Source organism: Protopterus annectens, chromosome 3.part1, assembly GCF_019279795.1.
Source record: "Protopterus annectens isolate FY-2018-M chromosome 3.part1, PAN1.0, whole genome shotgun sequence".
In the NCBI taxonomy this organism is placed as follows: domain Eukaryota; kingdom Metazoa; phylum Chordata; order Ceratodontiformes; family Protopteridae; genus Protopterus; species Protopterus annectens.
The window spans coordinates 1,339,692,497-1,339,710,518 of record NC_056732.1 but is presented as its reverse complement, the minus strand read 5'-3'; the positions used below and the strand labels follow the sequence as shown (position 1 = coordinate 1,339,710,518).

The 18,022-nt window shown below is 41.9% G+C and overlaps 1 protein-coding gene across 1 annotated transcript in view; it reads left to right on the top strand.

The window, feature by feature from the left end:
• Window positions 1-18,022, top strand: part of MYBL1 (MYB proto-oncogene like 1) — a 1,413,299-nt gene that overhangs the window by 252,573 nt on the left and 1,142,704 nt on the right. Inside the window, exon 4 of the mRNA XM_044067371.1 lies at window positions 2,003-2,095. Coding sequence (XP_043923306.1) covers window positions 2,003-2,095 — 93 coding nt within the window. The remainder of the gene's footprint in view (window positions 1-2,002; window positions 2,096-18,022) is intronic.

Genomic DNA, 18,022 nt, shown 5'->3' with positions numbered 1-18,022 from the left:
TTCATGATTGCCCCTCTGGACTTTCATAAGCATTTCTTCCCACTCCACTCATTCCCAAGTTTATTGACCTTCCTCTTCTGTCATAATGATTTTTATCCTCATTGCCCCATTCTGGCCTTCGCCAAGTGTGGTTTCCCTTCCTGTGGCCTCGCCTAGTTCACCCTCCCTAGTGCTGGATACTGTTCAGAAGTATCTGTCTTACCTGGGCATGCAATCTCTCAAGCTGACTGCATGTTTTCTCCACGTACAGTGATGGCTAGAATCTCTAGACTTTCTTCCATTGGCCATCACACAATCTTATGCCCTCCCAAATGGCTTCTACCAGAAAAATTTATAAGAGCAAGTGGAAAAAAAATTTCTATCTGGGCCCATCAGAGACAGACACATGTACAGCACCTATTCCAGCTATTCTTGATTTCCTGGCTTCCAACTTCCAGAATGGAGCTAGTTATTCGATAGTTAAGGTGGAACTGGCTGCTATCTCAGATTTTCACCTAGTTGAAAACCATTATTTTTTTAGTTTCTTTGAAGTGGTTAAAGCTTTCCTTAAGGGTACCTTTCTGCATTATGTGGATGTTACCTGCCTGCATTATGTGAATGTTCACATTTGTAGCTTGAATAATTTATGTATGGCAGGCATCTGCAGTGTGGGCACCTGGTCTTTGGCCTTCTTCAGGCATTATTGTCTTGACCATGAGTCCAGAATCATTTTCTTTTGGCACTGTTAGAATTTAGGACCCAGCCTTCTGAACCTTGGATCTTGGTTTGTCTTCTGGCTCCTTTTACCTTTGTGGATTTCTTCTCGAGATTCATGTCAGTCATTGGCCCATCCAGGGGGGGGTCATGAATGCGATATATGTGTGATATATATGTGTTATAATTGTATCAGTTGATCTATGTGCTGAACCTCATTGATTGATCCCATATACTCTTCATTGTCTCCCTGTGCTTGGATGGTTCCCTATATGCATTTGGATCTTGGAGTTCTGTGTAATTTAGGCAGGTGTGTCCTTGTATATTATTATTTGGGTCCCCTTCAGATGATCGAAGTTTCAAAACTTCGAACATCATATGGCTGAGGACCAGATCGAAGTTCTGAATGGAGATCGCTGTAGAGCACGTAACGGGAAATTTACAGTTTTCCTCACTGTAGTGCGATCTTGGAGTTGGTATATTTAAGTAGCAGGGGGTGTGGGGGCCACAGGGTGGCTTGCCCTACTGCAAAAACGTCAAAGAAAGCTTTTTTTTTTTTTATTTATTTTTTTAATTGGATGTTCGAAGTTTCAAAACTTCGATCATCTGCTTCTCGGACATATGATGTTCGAAGTTTTGAAACTTCGATCATCTGAAGTAGACCCTATTGTTTAACATCTTCATTAGTTCTTCATTTGTAGGAAGTATGCTTACTAGTTTCTCTGGAGTTCTGGCGGGATTGGTGTTTGTATAGTTGCTGAGTGGTGTGGTAATATGCACCAAGTGTGTGTTTCTCTTGAGCATGGGGACTTATAAGAAAAAAGTGTTACACTAAAATTGGTGGAAAGGTTAATCCCTCTTCTAAACCAATCATGGAAAAGTATCTTCATGGATCTGCTGATGTAAGAAAGTATCTCTTATTTACTTAAAGTCCAGCATGTGACATTTGGAAATTAATTCAATGAAATGTTACCTATCTTTACTGCATTTAGGTAATCTGTAATTGAAAACAAGACATAATCTGAAAGATTCAATGTGTAGTGATATAAAGTAATGAGAATTTGACAGTAACTTTGAAAGTTTTAACACCATTGTAAGCAACGCTTGCAAGCTTCACATAGTACTAAAAACACAATAAAGCTGGGAATGTTTTATTCTTGTATTTTGAATGCAGATATAAATCAAGTTTTCCAGAAAGAAAAAGACTGATAATTTGTGTCTACATAAATTGTTCCCTGGATAGAAACATCTTCTGCCTCAATATTTATTAAAAATAATTTTTTGGTTATTTTTCATTATCTATTTTTAGAATCGATCTGATGTTCAGTGCCAGCATAGGTGGCAGAAGGTTCTAAATCCTGAATTGATTAAAGGCCCTTGGACAAAAGAGGAAGATCAGAGGGTAATTTGGGACATGCTAAATTAATTAATTTTACTTCAGATTTTATAGTATTTTTTTTTTCATTTTTTATTTTAACTGGAATGTGACTACTTATTTTGCTGTACACCAGATTTTCTGCCATTTATGTTTTTGCAAGGATAGTCATGTGTTGATATCTATTATACAGTGGGATATGCAATTGAATTCTACTTCCTGAATGGGTGAAAGATGAATTACCAATAGAAAGAAGTACTGGTCAGAAAAAAAGGTTTTATTTTATTTTTTGAGTTAGCCACTTTTACTACAGTGTCTCAGATTTGCTGTACCCGCTTAATAGTAACACTTTAAATTTTAAGAGGAATACAAAGAGTATTCTAATGATTTGTGTATTACAAATTCAGTGAATATTGCTTATTATAGGATTGATCTACGACTTGAAGATTTGATGTTGAACAACCAAATTACTATGAGTGACTTGAAAATTTCTTAAGGTGTCCCACCCAAGGACCCCTACCATATTTGGTATACCAAAGACCCACAAATGCATCAACGATCATCCATTGAGACCGATTGTTGATACCAAAGTCTCTAAGATCCTCCCTTAAGCTAAATTTGTGGAAATTAATATTAAAGGGTTGTTGTCAGAATGCAGTTATATATTTAAAGACTCATGGGACTTTTTGTCCAAGGTATCTAACCAAATGTATTCTGAAGAATTGCTATTCGTAACCATAGATGTTTGTGACTTACATTCTGTAATACCCCATGAGGAGGGGTTAGAAATGTTTCAAGACTTTTTGTTCAAACATCCAAGTGTAGACAATGAAAAAGTTTCCACTATTGTGTAACTTGTGGATGGACATGATATTAGGGAACAATTATATAATTTTTGAAAATCAATTGTTTCACCAGCTTAAAGGTGTGGCGATGGGGGCAGTTTGAGCCCCTACTTTTGTTAATATTGTATTAGCCAACTGGGAAAGTGAACCGATATTTAATACAGATTTTAGTAGATGTTGGACATTTTATGAATGCTTCCTGGATGACATTGTCATTTTTTTGGGTAGCAGGTAAAGAAAGGTTGAATGAATTCTTTGAATTTCTTAATTCAAGTATGTTTCTTAAATTTACTATGGAGGTAGATGCTGATATATTGCATTATTTAGATGTTTCAATTGTTAAAAATAGGGTGGAAAAGAGATTTGAATCAAATCTGTACAGCAAACTAACTTATTCTAGTGCCCTATTGCATTATAAAAGTTTCCACCAGGTTCATCAAAAGAAATCACTAGTGAAGGGGCAAATGGTAAGGTTTGCCGGTATGGTTAGCGATGATTCAGTCTTTGTGGAACAAAGTACAGTCTTGAAAGAAATGTTGAACAGGGGTTATCTCTTATGGTTTCACGACTGTATTATTAATGAAGTTGCTAGGAAAAGACAGGAAGGAGTGTATGTCCCCCCTGCTAGGAACAAACCCAGGAGTGGATTGTAAGATGGGGGGGGCGGCGGCAACAGACATGAAAGTATTAATTTTCATCATGCACTGATTTTACCTTATAACATACATTTTGATGGCATAAAAAACATAACCACAATTGGACTATTTTCAGGGGGGGTGAAGAGTACCTTGAAAAAATTGGGCATAACCCAAATGTGGTTTATAAAAACGATTTGTGTTTTAAATCCATGCTTGAGAGATGTAGGAAGGGTTTACAGGGTGGGCGCATGAATAAGTGTGGCCACTGTAACCAATGAGGTCAGGAACTGTCAATACCTAGGTGGGGGGAACATGTATTTTAAACATAGATTGAACTGTCAGAGTACTAACATAGTGTATATATCTTTGTGCCAACAATGTGCCTCATTCTATATAGGCAAGACCAAGAATCAGTTTAAAACAAGGATTTACCAACACCAATATGATATTCACAGACTGATGACAAAAATGCGTTAACCAAACATATTATCAAGTTTCCCACGCATTCATTTAAGTATTCTTGTATAGAAAAAGTCAGTTTTGACCAGAGAGGAGGGCCACATAAAATTTTACTGGAATATGAAGAATTGATTTGGCAGCTAAGGAGTAACACCACTGTACCCCCAGGATTAAATGAATCCATAACTATAAACCGTATTTTAAAATTAAAAGCTGAATTTGTGTTTTCTTAGAGTTTTGTACATATGTGGGCATTTATACGTAGGAATTGTGTTGATGTAAGATTTTAGAAGTAGGTAAGGTGTTAATAAATTTTATTTGATGTATGTATTGTTTTAAGGATTAATTAAGGGGTGGAATTTTAAGCCATGTGATTCAAAGTGCTGTATATAAGCTTAATTGTGATTTTAAGGTGTGTTCTGAAGAGGTTTGACATTGGTCTTACAAAAGCGCTCAGCATTGAATAAACTGGTGCTTGGTGACGTTTTCGCTTCATTTATTCATTTTACTAGGTTACAGAGAGATCTCCTGAAGGAGCTTGGAGACACTGTCCAGGGTTCAGTAGCTGCGGGGGTAGCAGATAAAGTAACCTCCCAGCTCTCCACCCTCAATTCAGTAGTCAACTCATCCATGAGGTTCGTTTCTTACGCCGCCAATGGAGCAAGTAGGTCACCAGGTTCAGGAATTGCCGTGAGGAGACATTCCTGGATGCGCTTGTGCAAATTTGTGGAACCCTTCAGGTCATTCTTTAACACCCCCATCGACGGCTTGTCCTTGTTCGGGCCTAAAGTCAAGGAAACACTAACCAGGTGTGAACAGGAAAGGAAAACTCTCTGCCATCGTAGTCCGTTTTTCCACACCTTCTAGACCATATCCCAAAGGTCAAAAGGGAGGAAAAATGCGGTTTCAAAAATCACAGAGTTTTTCAAGACAGATGTGGTGAGCCTTCCCCTAGAGGCAAAAGGGGGAAGCAATAGTGGAAGATGCCGACCACGATGCAGAGGGGGTCTGCAGAACTAGGGCGACAGAGAATCCTTTTTTAGCAAGCTCTTTCAGTGCTCCTGAAAGGAGGCCCGTCTGTCCCTCTCTGGAGGCAGTTGGGGGTTGATTATCTTTGTACCCAGACACCTGGCTAAAAATAACAAAAGACAAGTGGGTACACAGCATCATATCCAGAGGTAACTCTATACCCTTTTCCATGTCACACCCACAAATCAAAAGGATCTCAGACGTTCCACCCAGTCACAGGGAACAAGCAACCATAGAAATTCAGAAGTCGCTAGAAAAAAGTTATCCATCCGGTCCTCGCAGACCAGATAGGATCTGGAACTTATTCAAGGTTCTTTAGTTCCAAAGAAAACAGGGAACTGGAGACCTATACTGGATCTCAGCAGACTGAACAAACCAGTAAAAAAGACAAAGTTCCAGATAGTTACACTGCAGTCGATACTTTCCTATCTAGGAAAAGAGAATTGGATGTGCTCTATAGACCTCCAGGATGCGTACTACCACATAAAAATGGAGAGGCCATCCTAGAGTCATTTGCGCTTTCGGCTGGGACCCAGTCACTGCCAGTTTCGAGCCCTGCCCTTTGGCCTCATTACACCCCCCAGAGTGTTCACCAAATACATGGCAGTAGTTACGGCTCACCTGTGAAGTTTAGGATTTCGGGTGTTTCCATATCTGGATGACTTTCTCCTAATCGCCACCACCAAGCATCTACTAATGGAAGCAAGGGACATTACTTTGAAACTCTGTTCTCATTTAGGGATTACAATAAACTACAAACAATCTGCCTTATTGCCATCTCATCATATCACTTTTATAGGCACAGATTCAGATACCACAACAATGATAGCAAACCTTCCACCAGAGAGAGCATGGGGCCCTTCGACTACAGATTCTAGAGCTCCTCTTCAAAACAAAGATTCAAGCGAGGGCAATTCTAAAGGTGCTAGGCACTATGGCAGCAGCAATAAATGTAATCCACTTAGCATGGCTCCACATGAGAATCCTTCAGTGGCTTCTATTCACCCAGTGGTCCATGCAGGAGCTTCCAATGTCACATCAGATAATGTTAACGGAATCTTGCAGGAGAGACCTTTGTTGGTGGCTCCACTCCGTTCAGGTGACTTCAGGTCAGCTTTTTGTTCCCCCAACTCCGATAGCCACAGTGACCACGGACGCTTTCCAGATAGGGTGGGGGGGGGATTATCAGGGAAGAACAGCTCAAGGAACTTGAGAGGATCACAAGGCCCATTCGCACATCAGTGTCCTAGAGATGAGACTGGTGCTTATGGCATTGCAGCATTCCAAGACTCTCTTCCGATGGGAACGATTGTAATCCAGACAGACAATATGCCAGCCATGTGGTATATAAACAAACAAAGAGGAACCAGCTCTTACCTCCTTTGTCAAGAGGCCCTGAGAGTATGGCAGTGGGCAACTTACTCGCAACGCTCATCCCCGGGAAATCCAGCATGAAAGCAGACAAACTCAACAGAGCAATTCTGATGCCCTACAAGTGGTCTCTGAAGAGAAGTAGTGGAGACGATTTTCTGCAGATGGGGCCAGCCTTGCTGCGATCTTTTTGACACGTCCATGAACACAAAATGCAGCAGCTATTTTGCCCTGATCCCCCCACACTGGGGGAGTCCCCAAGGGATGCACTTGTGCACGACTGGCCCCCAGATCTTCTCTACTCTTTTTTCCCCCCTTTGACATTAATACCCAAAGTTCTTTAGAAAGCCAGCATATTGGGAAGGACCTTAATACTGATAGCCCCTTACTGGCCTCGTCAAATCTGGTTCCCCTTCTCGAGGCCTCGTCTTCAGGAGGAGCCTTGGATTCTGGACCCAGCGTCAGATCTTCTGACCCATTCGTCGGAAGCTCTTTATCCATCTCTTCACAGCCTCAAGTTGACAGCTTGGCTGCTGCAATTCCAAACATAGCCAGGCTACAAAACTTTACATTTGCAGCAAAACATATCTTGATTTCTTCTCATAAGATGTCCATGAGAAGATAATATCTTAGCAACTGGAAAAGATTTTCAGTCTAGGCCTTGGAGAATCATATTGACCCTTATTCAGCACCTTTATCTTCCATTCTAGAATTCTTGGCAAAGCTTTTTAATGAGGGAGCAGCTGCAGCAACTGTTCAAGTTCAGTTAACAGCAATTTCGAATTTTCATTTTGGGAACGAAGGACCAAATATGTCCCACAGACTTTCTAAAGCTTTCCTGAGAGGCACTAACCTGTTGAGACCACCCATAAAACCACCCCTTCCACCATGGAATCTAAATTTTGTATTATCCCGTATAATTCTTCCTCCCTTTGAACCTGCATCATCATGTGACTTAAAGTTCTTAACTTGGAAGACTATTTTTTTAGTGGCTGTCACTTCAGCTAAGAAGGTTTCAGAGTTCAGGCTTTATCAATCAACCCCCCGTATATGCTAATCCACTATGACAGAGTCTCACTTCACACAAACCCTTCCTTTTTACCAAAGGTATGTTCAGAATCCTAGATCTACCTGTTTTCTTCTCTAAGTATGGCAATAAGGCAGAATATATGTTACACCAACTTGATGTTCATAGACAATTGCATTTCTGTTTGCACAGAACAAAAGAATTCAGAAAAGCTGACCAACTCTTTTCAGACAGCAAAAAAGGCGCTGCAGTAACAAAAACTACTCTATCCAGATGGTGGTCAGGTTGCATCTCATTCATTTATCAACCAGTAAAACAAATAGCTGCCAAACAAAATAAGGGCTCATTCTACTAGAGCTGTTTCAACCTCTTATGCCTTTCATGCAAATTTACCTATAGATACCATTTGTGCAGCAGCAATGTGGCAAGGCCTCATAACTTTATCACTCATTACAAAGTCGATTTGGCCTCCAGGGACAGGGCCTCATTTGGGTCCACTGTTCTGTAGAATGTTTTCCCATGAGCCCCCCCGGGAAAAATGGTGCTAGGGCGCTGTCCCATCAGTACAGAATGAAGGCGAGATGAACAACTCACATGGAACGTTATGGTGAGTACATAACTTTTTTTTTTGTTTAGGACACAGTAGGTTTTAAAAGGTGAAACAGTTCTTATAATACAGGTGGAAGCAGAAATGCACAGACAACTCACATACTTATCCAGGCTAAACAGTTCTTTTGAGTTAGTCAAGTGAACATCATTCATAGGAGGATTGTCATGTGAGTGGTAGGCCAAGAGAGTGCCATAGATATTTTAAAAGTGATTCTGCCTGATAGTCAGTGTATTGACTGTGTAGGTTCCATGGAATATCTGTCCGTTGGACACCCCTCTAGAGGATCAGCTGACATGACCCTCTTGTTTTGAATAGGCATTTGCTGTTTTATAGCAGGCTTTGCACCGTCTTGGTTGTGTCTTGGACTTATCGCTCTCCTGCATGAGCGAGTTTCTTCTAATTTTCTTTGCCTTTTAATATTTTGCACTTTTTTGACAATATACATAGGGCCTAATAATTATTTCAGCCAGAATTTAGTTAGGGAATATATACCTGGTTAGTTGGTGGCGTCCAGTAAGTTGTCTATGAATTGCTACAGCTTTATTTTTCATTTTCTTTGCAAAATTGTATCTTGTCTGCACATTTAGTTTATCAAGATGTGTTTCTCAATTTTCTTTTAGTAAAGAATCCTGTTTCTGAAGTTTTAAGAGACTCTGGCCGGGTATTTTATTTTTGAAATGATAGAAGGGTATGACTGTCTGGTGGTGTAGGACTGGAGAGTTTAAATATGAAGGAAAGACTGTTGCTGTATACATTACTGTCACTTCTATTGTATGTGGGTTATTTTTTTCTTAAGAGTAGAACAGTAATGGAAGTGTGTCAGACTGAGTCTGAATTGAGGTAGTACTACTAAAAAGCTGAAGAGGGTTGTTGTAGCTCAGAAAGGTATTGCTAGTCTCTCTTGGAGAACAGTGTGCGTCTTTGCTTGTGCACCTGCCTGCGAATGCTTGCTTGTGTGAGGGTAGTAATTACTAGGTGTACTTCCTCTAAATCCAGTGCATTACAGTGATGAAGGTGGAGGAAAAGGCCTGGGAGGGTCAAAGCTTTGTGACTGTGCTGTGTGGTTCTTCAGTATTGGATCCCGTTTAGCTGTGAATTGTGTGGACCCATAGCCTCATGCAACAGTGCACATTTTCTATACACTGTTCAGGCCAAACATAATTTCTTAAGTATTTAAAGTGATTTATATTTGTATGTATTTATATTTTACTTTGGTGTTCACAAGTCTGTATTGGGGAAATGAAGTGGATTGAAGGATTATAGCCCCTGTCCTTCACATATCTGTGCCAGTGCTGTTGCATCTTTTTTAAAATAAATCAAGTCTTATTAACAAAGGAAAAAAATAGTAATAAAATAAATAAAAAATAAAATAAGTTTGTTCTGTTAACTTCCAATGCAAATATACAATGTTATGTTGTCCTATCTCGCCTTCATTCTTGATGCTTGGTTCCAACTTGGCCACATGCTAAAGCGCGAGAGCTTTTACTGGCTCGAAACTATACCCAGTCCCATGATGCCTAGTGACAGTTTCCCAGATCTCGTTTGCCGCCTGCTGGTTTGGGATTGCTTTTCACTGGCTCAGGCTAAGTCTTTGAGTTATAAAAAATGTAGAAAAGGAACACCAAACGGATAAGGTACCTCCAAGCAGAATAAAGACAGTCCAAAACAAAGAATGAAAGGTACTCCATGACAATCGAAGCAGACCCAAAGGATAGAAACTTAATAATTCTTTATTTCACAAAATAAAGTAAGCGCTTTCGTGTTTCCATAAACGCTTCATCAGACTTTCAAATCCATTGTGTAAAATCTCCATTTAAATACTGAGTCTCATATAAAACAACCAATAAAAACACTGTAAAAATTGCTACTTAGATTTTAAAGTGCCAATGCTTGTATATATCCCTAACATATATGGTTTCATCATAAACCTATCTGATAAATATTAACTTATACTAATAACAAAAAAACACATGCATGTGTACAAATAAAACATTAGTCAATGTTTAAGCTAATATATGAGGTCTAAAAATCAATGTTTCAGAGCACAGTCCATGAGAAATGGTTTCAAAGAAACCCTCTCATTCAGCCCATGTCCTCTGTCAGCTTGTAGTCTGTCAATCCATTTACCTTCCTCTTTCTCAGTATAGTTCACTATATCTCCTAGCCTCACTGTAGGATGTATTAACTCTAAAACTAAAAACTATGTGTTGTATCATTGTGGATAATATGTCTAGCTATTGCATTACCCTCATTCTCTCTACTAATGGCATATACATGTTCTGTTATTCTCTCTCTCAAAGTCCTATTCGTCTTTCTTACATAGAAACTATTGCATTTATGGCATATAGCTAAATAAACCACATTTCTTGACCTGCAATCTGTATAATGATGGAACTCGTATTTCAAATGTGTATCAGGATGTATGAAGCTGTTGGTGTTAGCTATGAAACCACATTGGTTGCAGTGGCTACAGGAAAAAGTCCCTTTGCTGATCGAATGGAGTTCTTTCTTATTACTTTTCTCATAACACAAAATCCGTTTCAATGATTTAGTGTTCCTGTAACTAAATCCCAGACCCGTGCCTACTACTTCCTTTATATGTTTGTCTAACAGTAACATATCCCAATTCTTTTTACTTATCTCCGTTACTTTATTATTGTTATTCGTATAAGGAATTACTAACCTATTTACCCTCGGAGTAGCAATAGCTCTTTGTTTATTGTGTATCTGACTTCCTCTCCTGATGTACGGTTGACCAGAACTGTCACGTTCTATTTCTTGTATTGCTTCTAGATCACTTGGATGGTATCCTCTCTCTACAAAATCTATTTTTACATCACTAATAGCTTCTTGAAAAACCTCATCTTCACTTACTAAACGAGAAGTCCTTAGTGTCTGGCTCTTAACTATATTTTTATGTATGTGCAATGGGTGCATACTATTTCGATGCAGCAGGACATTCTTTCTGCAAGGTTTCTTAAATATTTCAGTAGTAATTAAACCATCATGTTTCTTAAGTAATACATCCAAGAATTCAATCTCATTCTGGGACCATTTCCCAGTCAAGGTAAAAAAAGTTGTCGTTCCATTAATGTGGGTAATGAATTCATTGTGTTGTTAAATCCCCTCCCCATATGAGGAAGACATCATCCACAAAATATTTGTAATACGTAATGAAACGTGAAAAAAACATGTGCTCTAAAATATAATTATGTTCCCAATATGCCAAAACAAGATTTGCATAAGAATTGGCACAAGGCGTACACATTGCTACACCTGTAGTCTGTAGAAAATATCTTTTATCATGAGTAAACACATTATTTGTGAGGATTAGGTCCATCAACATTGTAATTTTAATAATTTGATCATTACTCATCCCTTTCTGTATCAAATATAATCTTAAGTAATCTATACCAATATCATTAGGTATACTCGTAAAAAGTGATGCAACATCCAATGTAACCCTATAGTCAGGCCCATTCATATGACTAATGCTATTGTAAAATGAAAGAGTTTTCAAAAACTGCTGAGTGTCCCTTAAAATTGAACTAGTTGATTCTACCAATGGTCTCAATTGCTTTTCTATATAAATAGATATAGATCGGTTAACCAACCTCTACTAGAGATGATTGGTCTGAATGGAGGGTTCTCTAGTGCTTTGTGTATCTTAGGGAGACACCTAAAAGTAGGTATCAAGGGTTTATCTATAAGAAAGTACTTATATAAGTCACCATCAATAATATTACACATCAGCATATCATACAAATTATCATATACATCCTTAATTAATCTATCTAACTGCGAAATAGTTAAAATACTATTTGTATTCAAATCTGACAACATAGCACATATACTAGAATAATAATATTCTTGATCTAATACAACTACCGCTCCCCCTTTATTAGCAGGTCTGATAACAATCAAATCATTATTCTGTAAAGCTTTCAGGGCTTGCCTTTCATCTTTATTCAAGTTGTAATACTCAGGTTTCAAATGCTGTCTGTCCAATTAAAAAATGGCTAACAAATCATTTTCACAAGCCTTTTTAAAGCTATCTAATAATGGATGCAAATTAGGTGTATAAGTTGACGGTTTTCTAAAAGTGTGATTTTGTCTAGTATTACTGTTGCTATTATCATATTGTAAAGACAATGCAATATTTCTAGCAAAACACTTAGATTTACTGTGAGGTCCTGTTGACTGGTTTCAAAGTTTTCTTTTGAAACTCGTGTTGCTCGTCTGACATTTTCCGTTTCTTCCCCGTGTAGTGTGGGCTCCACGGCTGCCGATTCGTGGGTTGGAACGGCAGCGGAAAATGGAGTGATGAAAGGTCATTAGATGACGTCGCTGCTACTGATTCTTGAATATTTACTTTCCTTCTAACTACCGGTTCCTTCAAAGAAGAAACCTGTGTATCTGTTTGTTCAATGTCTGAAGATGGTGTCTCCACTACTTCAATGGCTTTCTCACCAACGTAAGGCAGAAGTGAGAATGAGGGTAATGCAATAGCTAAACATATTATCCACAATGATACGACACATAGTTTTAAGTTTTTAGTTTTAGAGTTAATACATCCTACAGTGAGGCTAGGAGATATAGGGAACTATACTGAGAAAGAGGAAGGTAAATGGATTATTAGACTACAAGCTGACAGAGAACATGGGCTGAATGAGAGGGTTTCTTTGAAACCATTTCTCACGGACCGTGCTCTGAAACATTGAATGTTAAGTTGTCAATCTCGCCTTTGTTCTTGCTGGTTGGGATCGGAGCCGATCCTCTACTCCGACTCAGCCATCTTCAATAGCTCGAGAGCTGTTTACTAGCTCGAGGCTACCCCTTATCCCATGATGCCTAGCAGTAGCTACCCAGATCTCGTTTGCTGCTTCAGCTGCGTGGTTCCTGGATACTGGCTCAGGCTCGTATATCTTTATTAATCTGCCTTTTTTTCGTCAGATTAGTGTTTTTGGTATAGTAGTTGTTGTTCTTTCATAGTCTATTAACTGTATATTTAGTTTTAAATGTTTAGTGTATTGTAGCTTTTTTCCTTAGAACTCATTTTAAGTTAGAGAGTCCCCCCCCCCACCCCTCTGTTGTAGTGTTAGGTAGCCGTTTAAGTTAGAGGCTTCCTAGTCTTTATTAAAAAAAAAAAAAAAAAAAAAAATCTAATTCTGTGTTATTTTTTTGTGGTATGGTTCCGGTTTATTTTCTCTTAGTGTTGTCTGGCTTGTTGGCCAAAGTAGTCTTTAGAGTGTGATTACTCTTTTTCTTTGGATACGTCTAGGGAACCCAAAGTGTCGGGATTCAAGAAGTGTGACTCATGATGTCAGAAAATGTCTCTGACAGATGGGCACACTTCTTGCGTCTATTGTCTAGGCGCAGTACACCTGTAGGACTCTTGTTCTATATGCCATGCATTTAGCCCAAGAGTTCTGCAGGAGCGCAAGAACAAACTTATTTTGAGGGGTCTTCTCAAGCCTCAGGATTCACCGGCCAAGGCTCAGCCAGTGAAATCCCCTAAACAGGCCAAATCGTCGGCTCCCAGCTCGGAGCCGTCATCGGCCCTAGTCTTGCCTTCTACTTCGGTTTCGGCTGGAAGCGAGGAGTCTGTTTCCTCGTCGGCTCCAATAGTACCCCCGGAGCCGTCAAGGGTCCAAAAAAGGCAGAGGTCCCCTTCATTAGAGTCCATTCATTCGGCTCCTCGGTCGCCCCTCTTGCAGAGTGACTGTAGTCACAGATCTTCACACTCCTCTCGGTCCTCTAGGCTCTCGGACCGTGACATGGAGAGAGTGGGTCAGTAGGTTGTTGAAGTCGCAGGCACTCGCCAAAATGTTGTCCAGCCCTCCTCATCAGGTGTCGGCCCCATCCGTTTCTATCGATTTTCCTCCTCTGACTCCATTGAGCTCGGAGCCGGAGTTTATTGGGGTTCGAGTCGTGGAACCGTCGGCTCCAATAACTATCTCTCCTTCAATCTGTCGGCTCCTTACCCCTCGATGGTGCCTTCCGTCGAGGGATCTGGGCGCCGAGACTCCCTCGTCGGCTCCGAGGGGGCGAGTGGTATCGGACCCTTGTCCGATCCCGCTCTCCCTCTCGGAGTGTCTGCGCAGGTGAGCTTGGCTCCTACATTGGCCTTGGAGCTATCTCCCTCGGCGCGGAGGAGGATTCCGGTCTCCTCAGAGCTGGAGCCTTCTCTGCATCGTGGCAGGGACGCCTTCGATGTCATGAGGAGTGTGCTGGCCTCTGAGTAAGCTCCACCTTCGACCCCATTGGCTCCATCCCCAGTAGTGCCTGCGTCAACTTCTGTCCCTCCTCCAGACCCCAAGCGTGGGCAACCGGCGCTCCAGGTCACCCCATTGGGTGTTTCCTCTTCTTCAGAGGCCTCTCCTGATTATTCAGAGGAGCCCCTTCGGAAGAAGTGCAAGAGGAAGCACATTGACTCCCCCGAGTCTGTCACTTCGGATACGGATTTGGATGAGTTGGAAGGGTCCCCGAGATCCTCCTCTGAAGATGATTCCTTCTCAGACATCCTAGAAATGCTTAAGCAGAGGGGGAGCTGGAATACCCTAGCCCCTACCGAGGATGAATCTGTATTCCTGGATGCGTTCAGTTCCCGACCTTCCACCTCCTGGATTTTTCCGCCCTTCGATCCACTAATGTCTGTGGTGGCTCGAAGGGCTTGGTCAGCCCCGGATACAGTGGAACCAACCCCAAGGAGACCAGGCTAGTTTATTACTGCAACCCATGACAAGCAGTTCCTTACTAAGGGTGTTCCCGTGGATGCCATGGTGGTAGCAGCAGCCACTAAAAAGGAGTTAGCGGAAACTTCTTCCTCTGTCCATCCTCCTAACAAGGAGTCCAGGACCATGGACAGACATGGGAAGTGAGTGTTTGCTTCAGCAACCTTTTCCATGAGGTCACTGAATTACTTATGCCATTTCACCAGGCTTCAGAGGGATCTCCTGAAAGAGCTCGGAGATACCCTGCAGGATCAATCAGCTGAAGGAGCTCAGGCTAAAGTGGCCTCTCAGCTGGCAACCCTTAACTCAGTAGTCAACTCCTCCATGAGACTCATTTCCTATGTAGCCGATGGGGCGAGTAGAGCCGCAGGCACAGGCATGGCACTTCGGAGACATGCATGGATGCGGCTGTGTAATTTTGCGGAACCCTTCAGAGCGCCATTCACCAACACTCCCTCTGACGTTTCCTTTCTTTTTGGACCACAGGTGAAAGACACTCTTTCTAGGTGTGAGCAGGAAGGCAAGACTCTCTCTGCCTTGGGAGTCCGTTTTTCCACTCCCTCTAGACCATACCCCAAGGGTCAGAAGAGTGGAAAGATGTGGTTTCGGAAATCCCACGGATCTCCGCCTGAAACACGTAGTGATTTTTCCTTCAGGGGCAGAGGAGGAAATAATAATAACAGACGCCGTCCTCTTGGCAGAGGGGGTCCGCAGAACCAGGGCAGTAGAGAATCCTTCTCTGACATGCCCTTCCAACATCCCTGAGGGTTTGCCCGACTGTCCATCTCTGGAGGCAGTCGGGGGAAGATTTTCATTGTACCCAAAAGCCTGGCTAAGCATAAAGCAAGACAAATGGGTGCATTCAATAATATCTGGAGGTTACAGAATCCCATTCGTTCAACCCCCTTTAACATCATGCAAGTCCCTCCCAGATGTTCCACCCAATCTGAGGGACCAAGCAGTTATAGAAGTTTCAAAACTGCTAGAAAAAAGAGTCATCCAGGAAGTCCCGGCAGACCAACACGGATCCGGAACTTACTCAAGGTTCTTTTTGGTACCAAAAAAGACAGGGGACTGGAGATCTATTTTGGATCTCAGCAGACTGAACAAGTCTGTTCAAATACCAAAGTTTCGGATGGTTATGCTACAGTCCATTCTTCCCTTTCTGTGTCAGGACAATTGGATGTGCTCTATAGATCTCCAGGATGCGTACTATCACATCAAAATGGACAGACGCTCCAGGAGGTTCCTTCGCTTCCGGCTGGGAGCCAGTCATTACCAGTTCAGAGCGCTGCCCTTTGGTCTCACCACAGCCCCCAGGGTGTTCACCAAATGTATGGCAGTGGTCACGGCTCACCTGAGGCGTCAAGGATTCCAGGTGTTTCCATATCTAGACGACTGGCTCCTTACTGCTACTACCAGGCATCAACTCCTTCAAGCCAGGGACTATACAATCTCAATTTGCTCCCAGCTAGGCATTACCATAAATTTCGAAAAATCTGCGTTGTTGCCCTGTCAATCTATTACTTATATAGGAGCAGACTTAGATACAAGGAGCATGTCCGCAAAGCTACATTTGGACAGGGTGTCCACAATTCGCCAGCAAGTTCAAGTCCTCATGCAATGCAAAAGAGTACAAGTCAGGTACGTCCTTCAAACTTTAGGTTCTATGGCGGCAATTCTTCTGTTACCCCTGGCCCGCTTTCACATGAGAATTCTTCAGTGACTTCTTTTCATGCAGTGGTCCTTCCAACAGCGCCCCATGTCTCACATGATCATCATTGCAGAAGCATGCAAAAGGCACCTTTCCTGGTGGATGGTCTCCCCACTAGTGATTCAGGGCAGACCCTTCATTCAGCCCCCTCCGGTTGCTACAGTGACCACAGACGCCGCCCTGATAGGGTGGGGGGTGGCATTATCAGGGAAGGACAGTCCAGGGCACTTGGCAGGCTCACGAGTACCATCTGCATATAAAAGTTCTAGAAATGAGAGCCGTGCTCCTAGCGTTGCAAGCTCTTCAGGACTCTCTTCCTTCTGGGACCATTGCAATTCAAATGGACAACATGTCAGTGGTGTGGTACATCAACAAGCAGGGTGGTCCTACCCCCTATGTCGAGAAGCGCACAGACTCTGGCAGTGGGCGATTTCCTCCCAACGATTTCTGATTGCGACACACATCCCTGGGACGTCCAACGTCATAGCGGACAGGTTCAGCAGAGCTATTCTCATGCCTCACTAGTGGTCTCTGAATCAGGCAGTTGTGGATTTAATCTTCTGCAAATGGGGTCAACCTTGCTGCGACCTTTTTGCCACCCCCTTCAACAGCAAATGCAGCAACTACTTCTCCCTTCTTCCGCTTCCTGGTCACTCTCCCAGAGACACTCTAGTCCACGATTGGCCTCAGGGACTTCTTTATGCCTTCCCTCCGTTTCCCCTGATACCAAAACTTATTCAGAAAGCTATGTCATTGGGTTGCAAAATGATCCTCATTGCCCCCTACTGGCCTCGACAGATATGGTTCCCATTCCTGCACCATTACCTTCTCGAGCAGCCTTGGATTCTGGATCCAATTCCAGACCTACTGATTCATCAGTCAGGCGGACTGCATCAATCCCTTCAAACGCTCCAGCTCACAGCTTGGTTGCTCCACTTCCAACCTTAGCCAGGCTTCCCAGTATTTCCCCGGCCGTACGCGACATTATTGTTTCCTCCCATAAGTCTGCCACTAGGAGGACTTACGCTAGTAAATGGAAACGTTTTTCTTGTTGGGCAGAGGCTAGGAACATAGATCCCTTCACAGCCCCTATCCACGAAATCTTGGAGTTCCTAACAGAACTCTTTCGTTCGAGGTCCGCTTCTGCTACAATCAGGGTTCAATTAGCAGCCATTTCAAATTTTCATGTTGGGTTGTCTAATGCAAACATTATGTCTCATAAGCTATGTAAAGCGTTTCTAAGAGGGACTACTCTCCATAGACCCCCAATGAGAGATCCCCCTCCTCCTTGGGACCTTAATTTGGTACTAACCTCATTAATTATGCACCTTTTTGAACCAGCAGCTTCCTGCTCCATTAAGTTTTTATCTTGGAAAACTCTCTTTCTGGTAGCTATTACTTCAGCCAGACGTGTCTCTGAACTTCAGGCACTATGCATCCGTCCTCCATACTTAGTTTTTCATAAGGACAGGGTCGCTCTGAGGACTAATCCCTCTTTCCTTCCAAAGGTCTGCTCAGAAAATAATT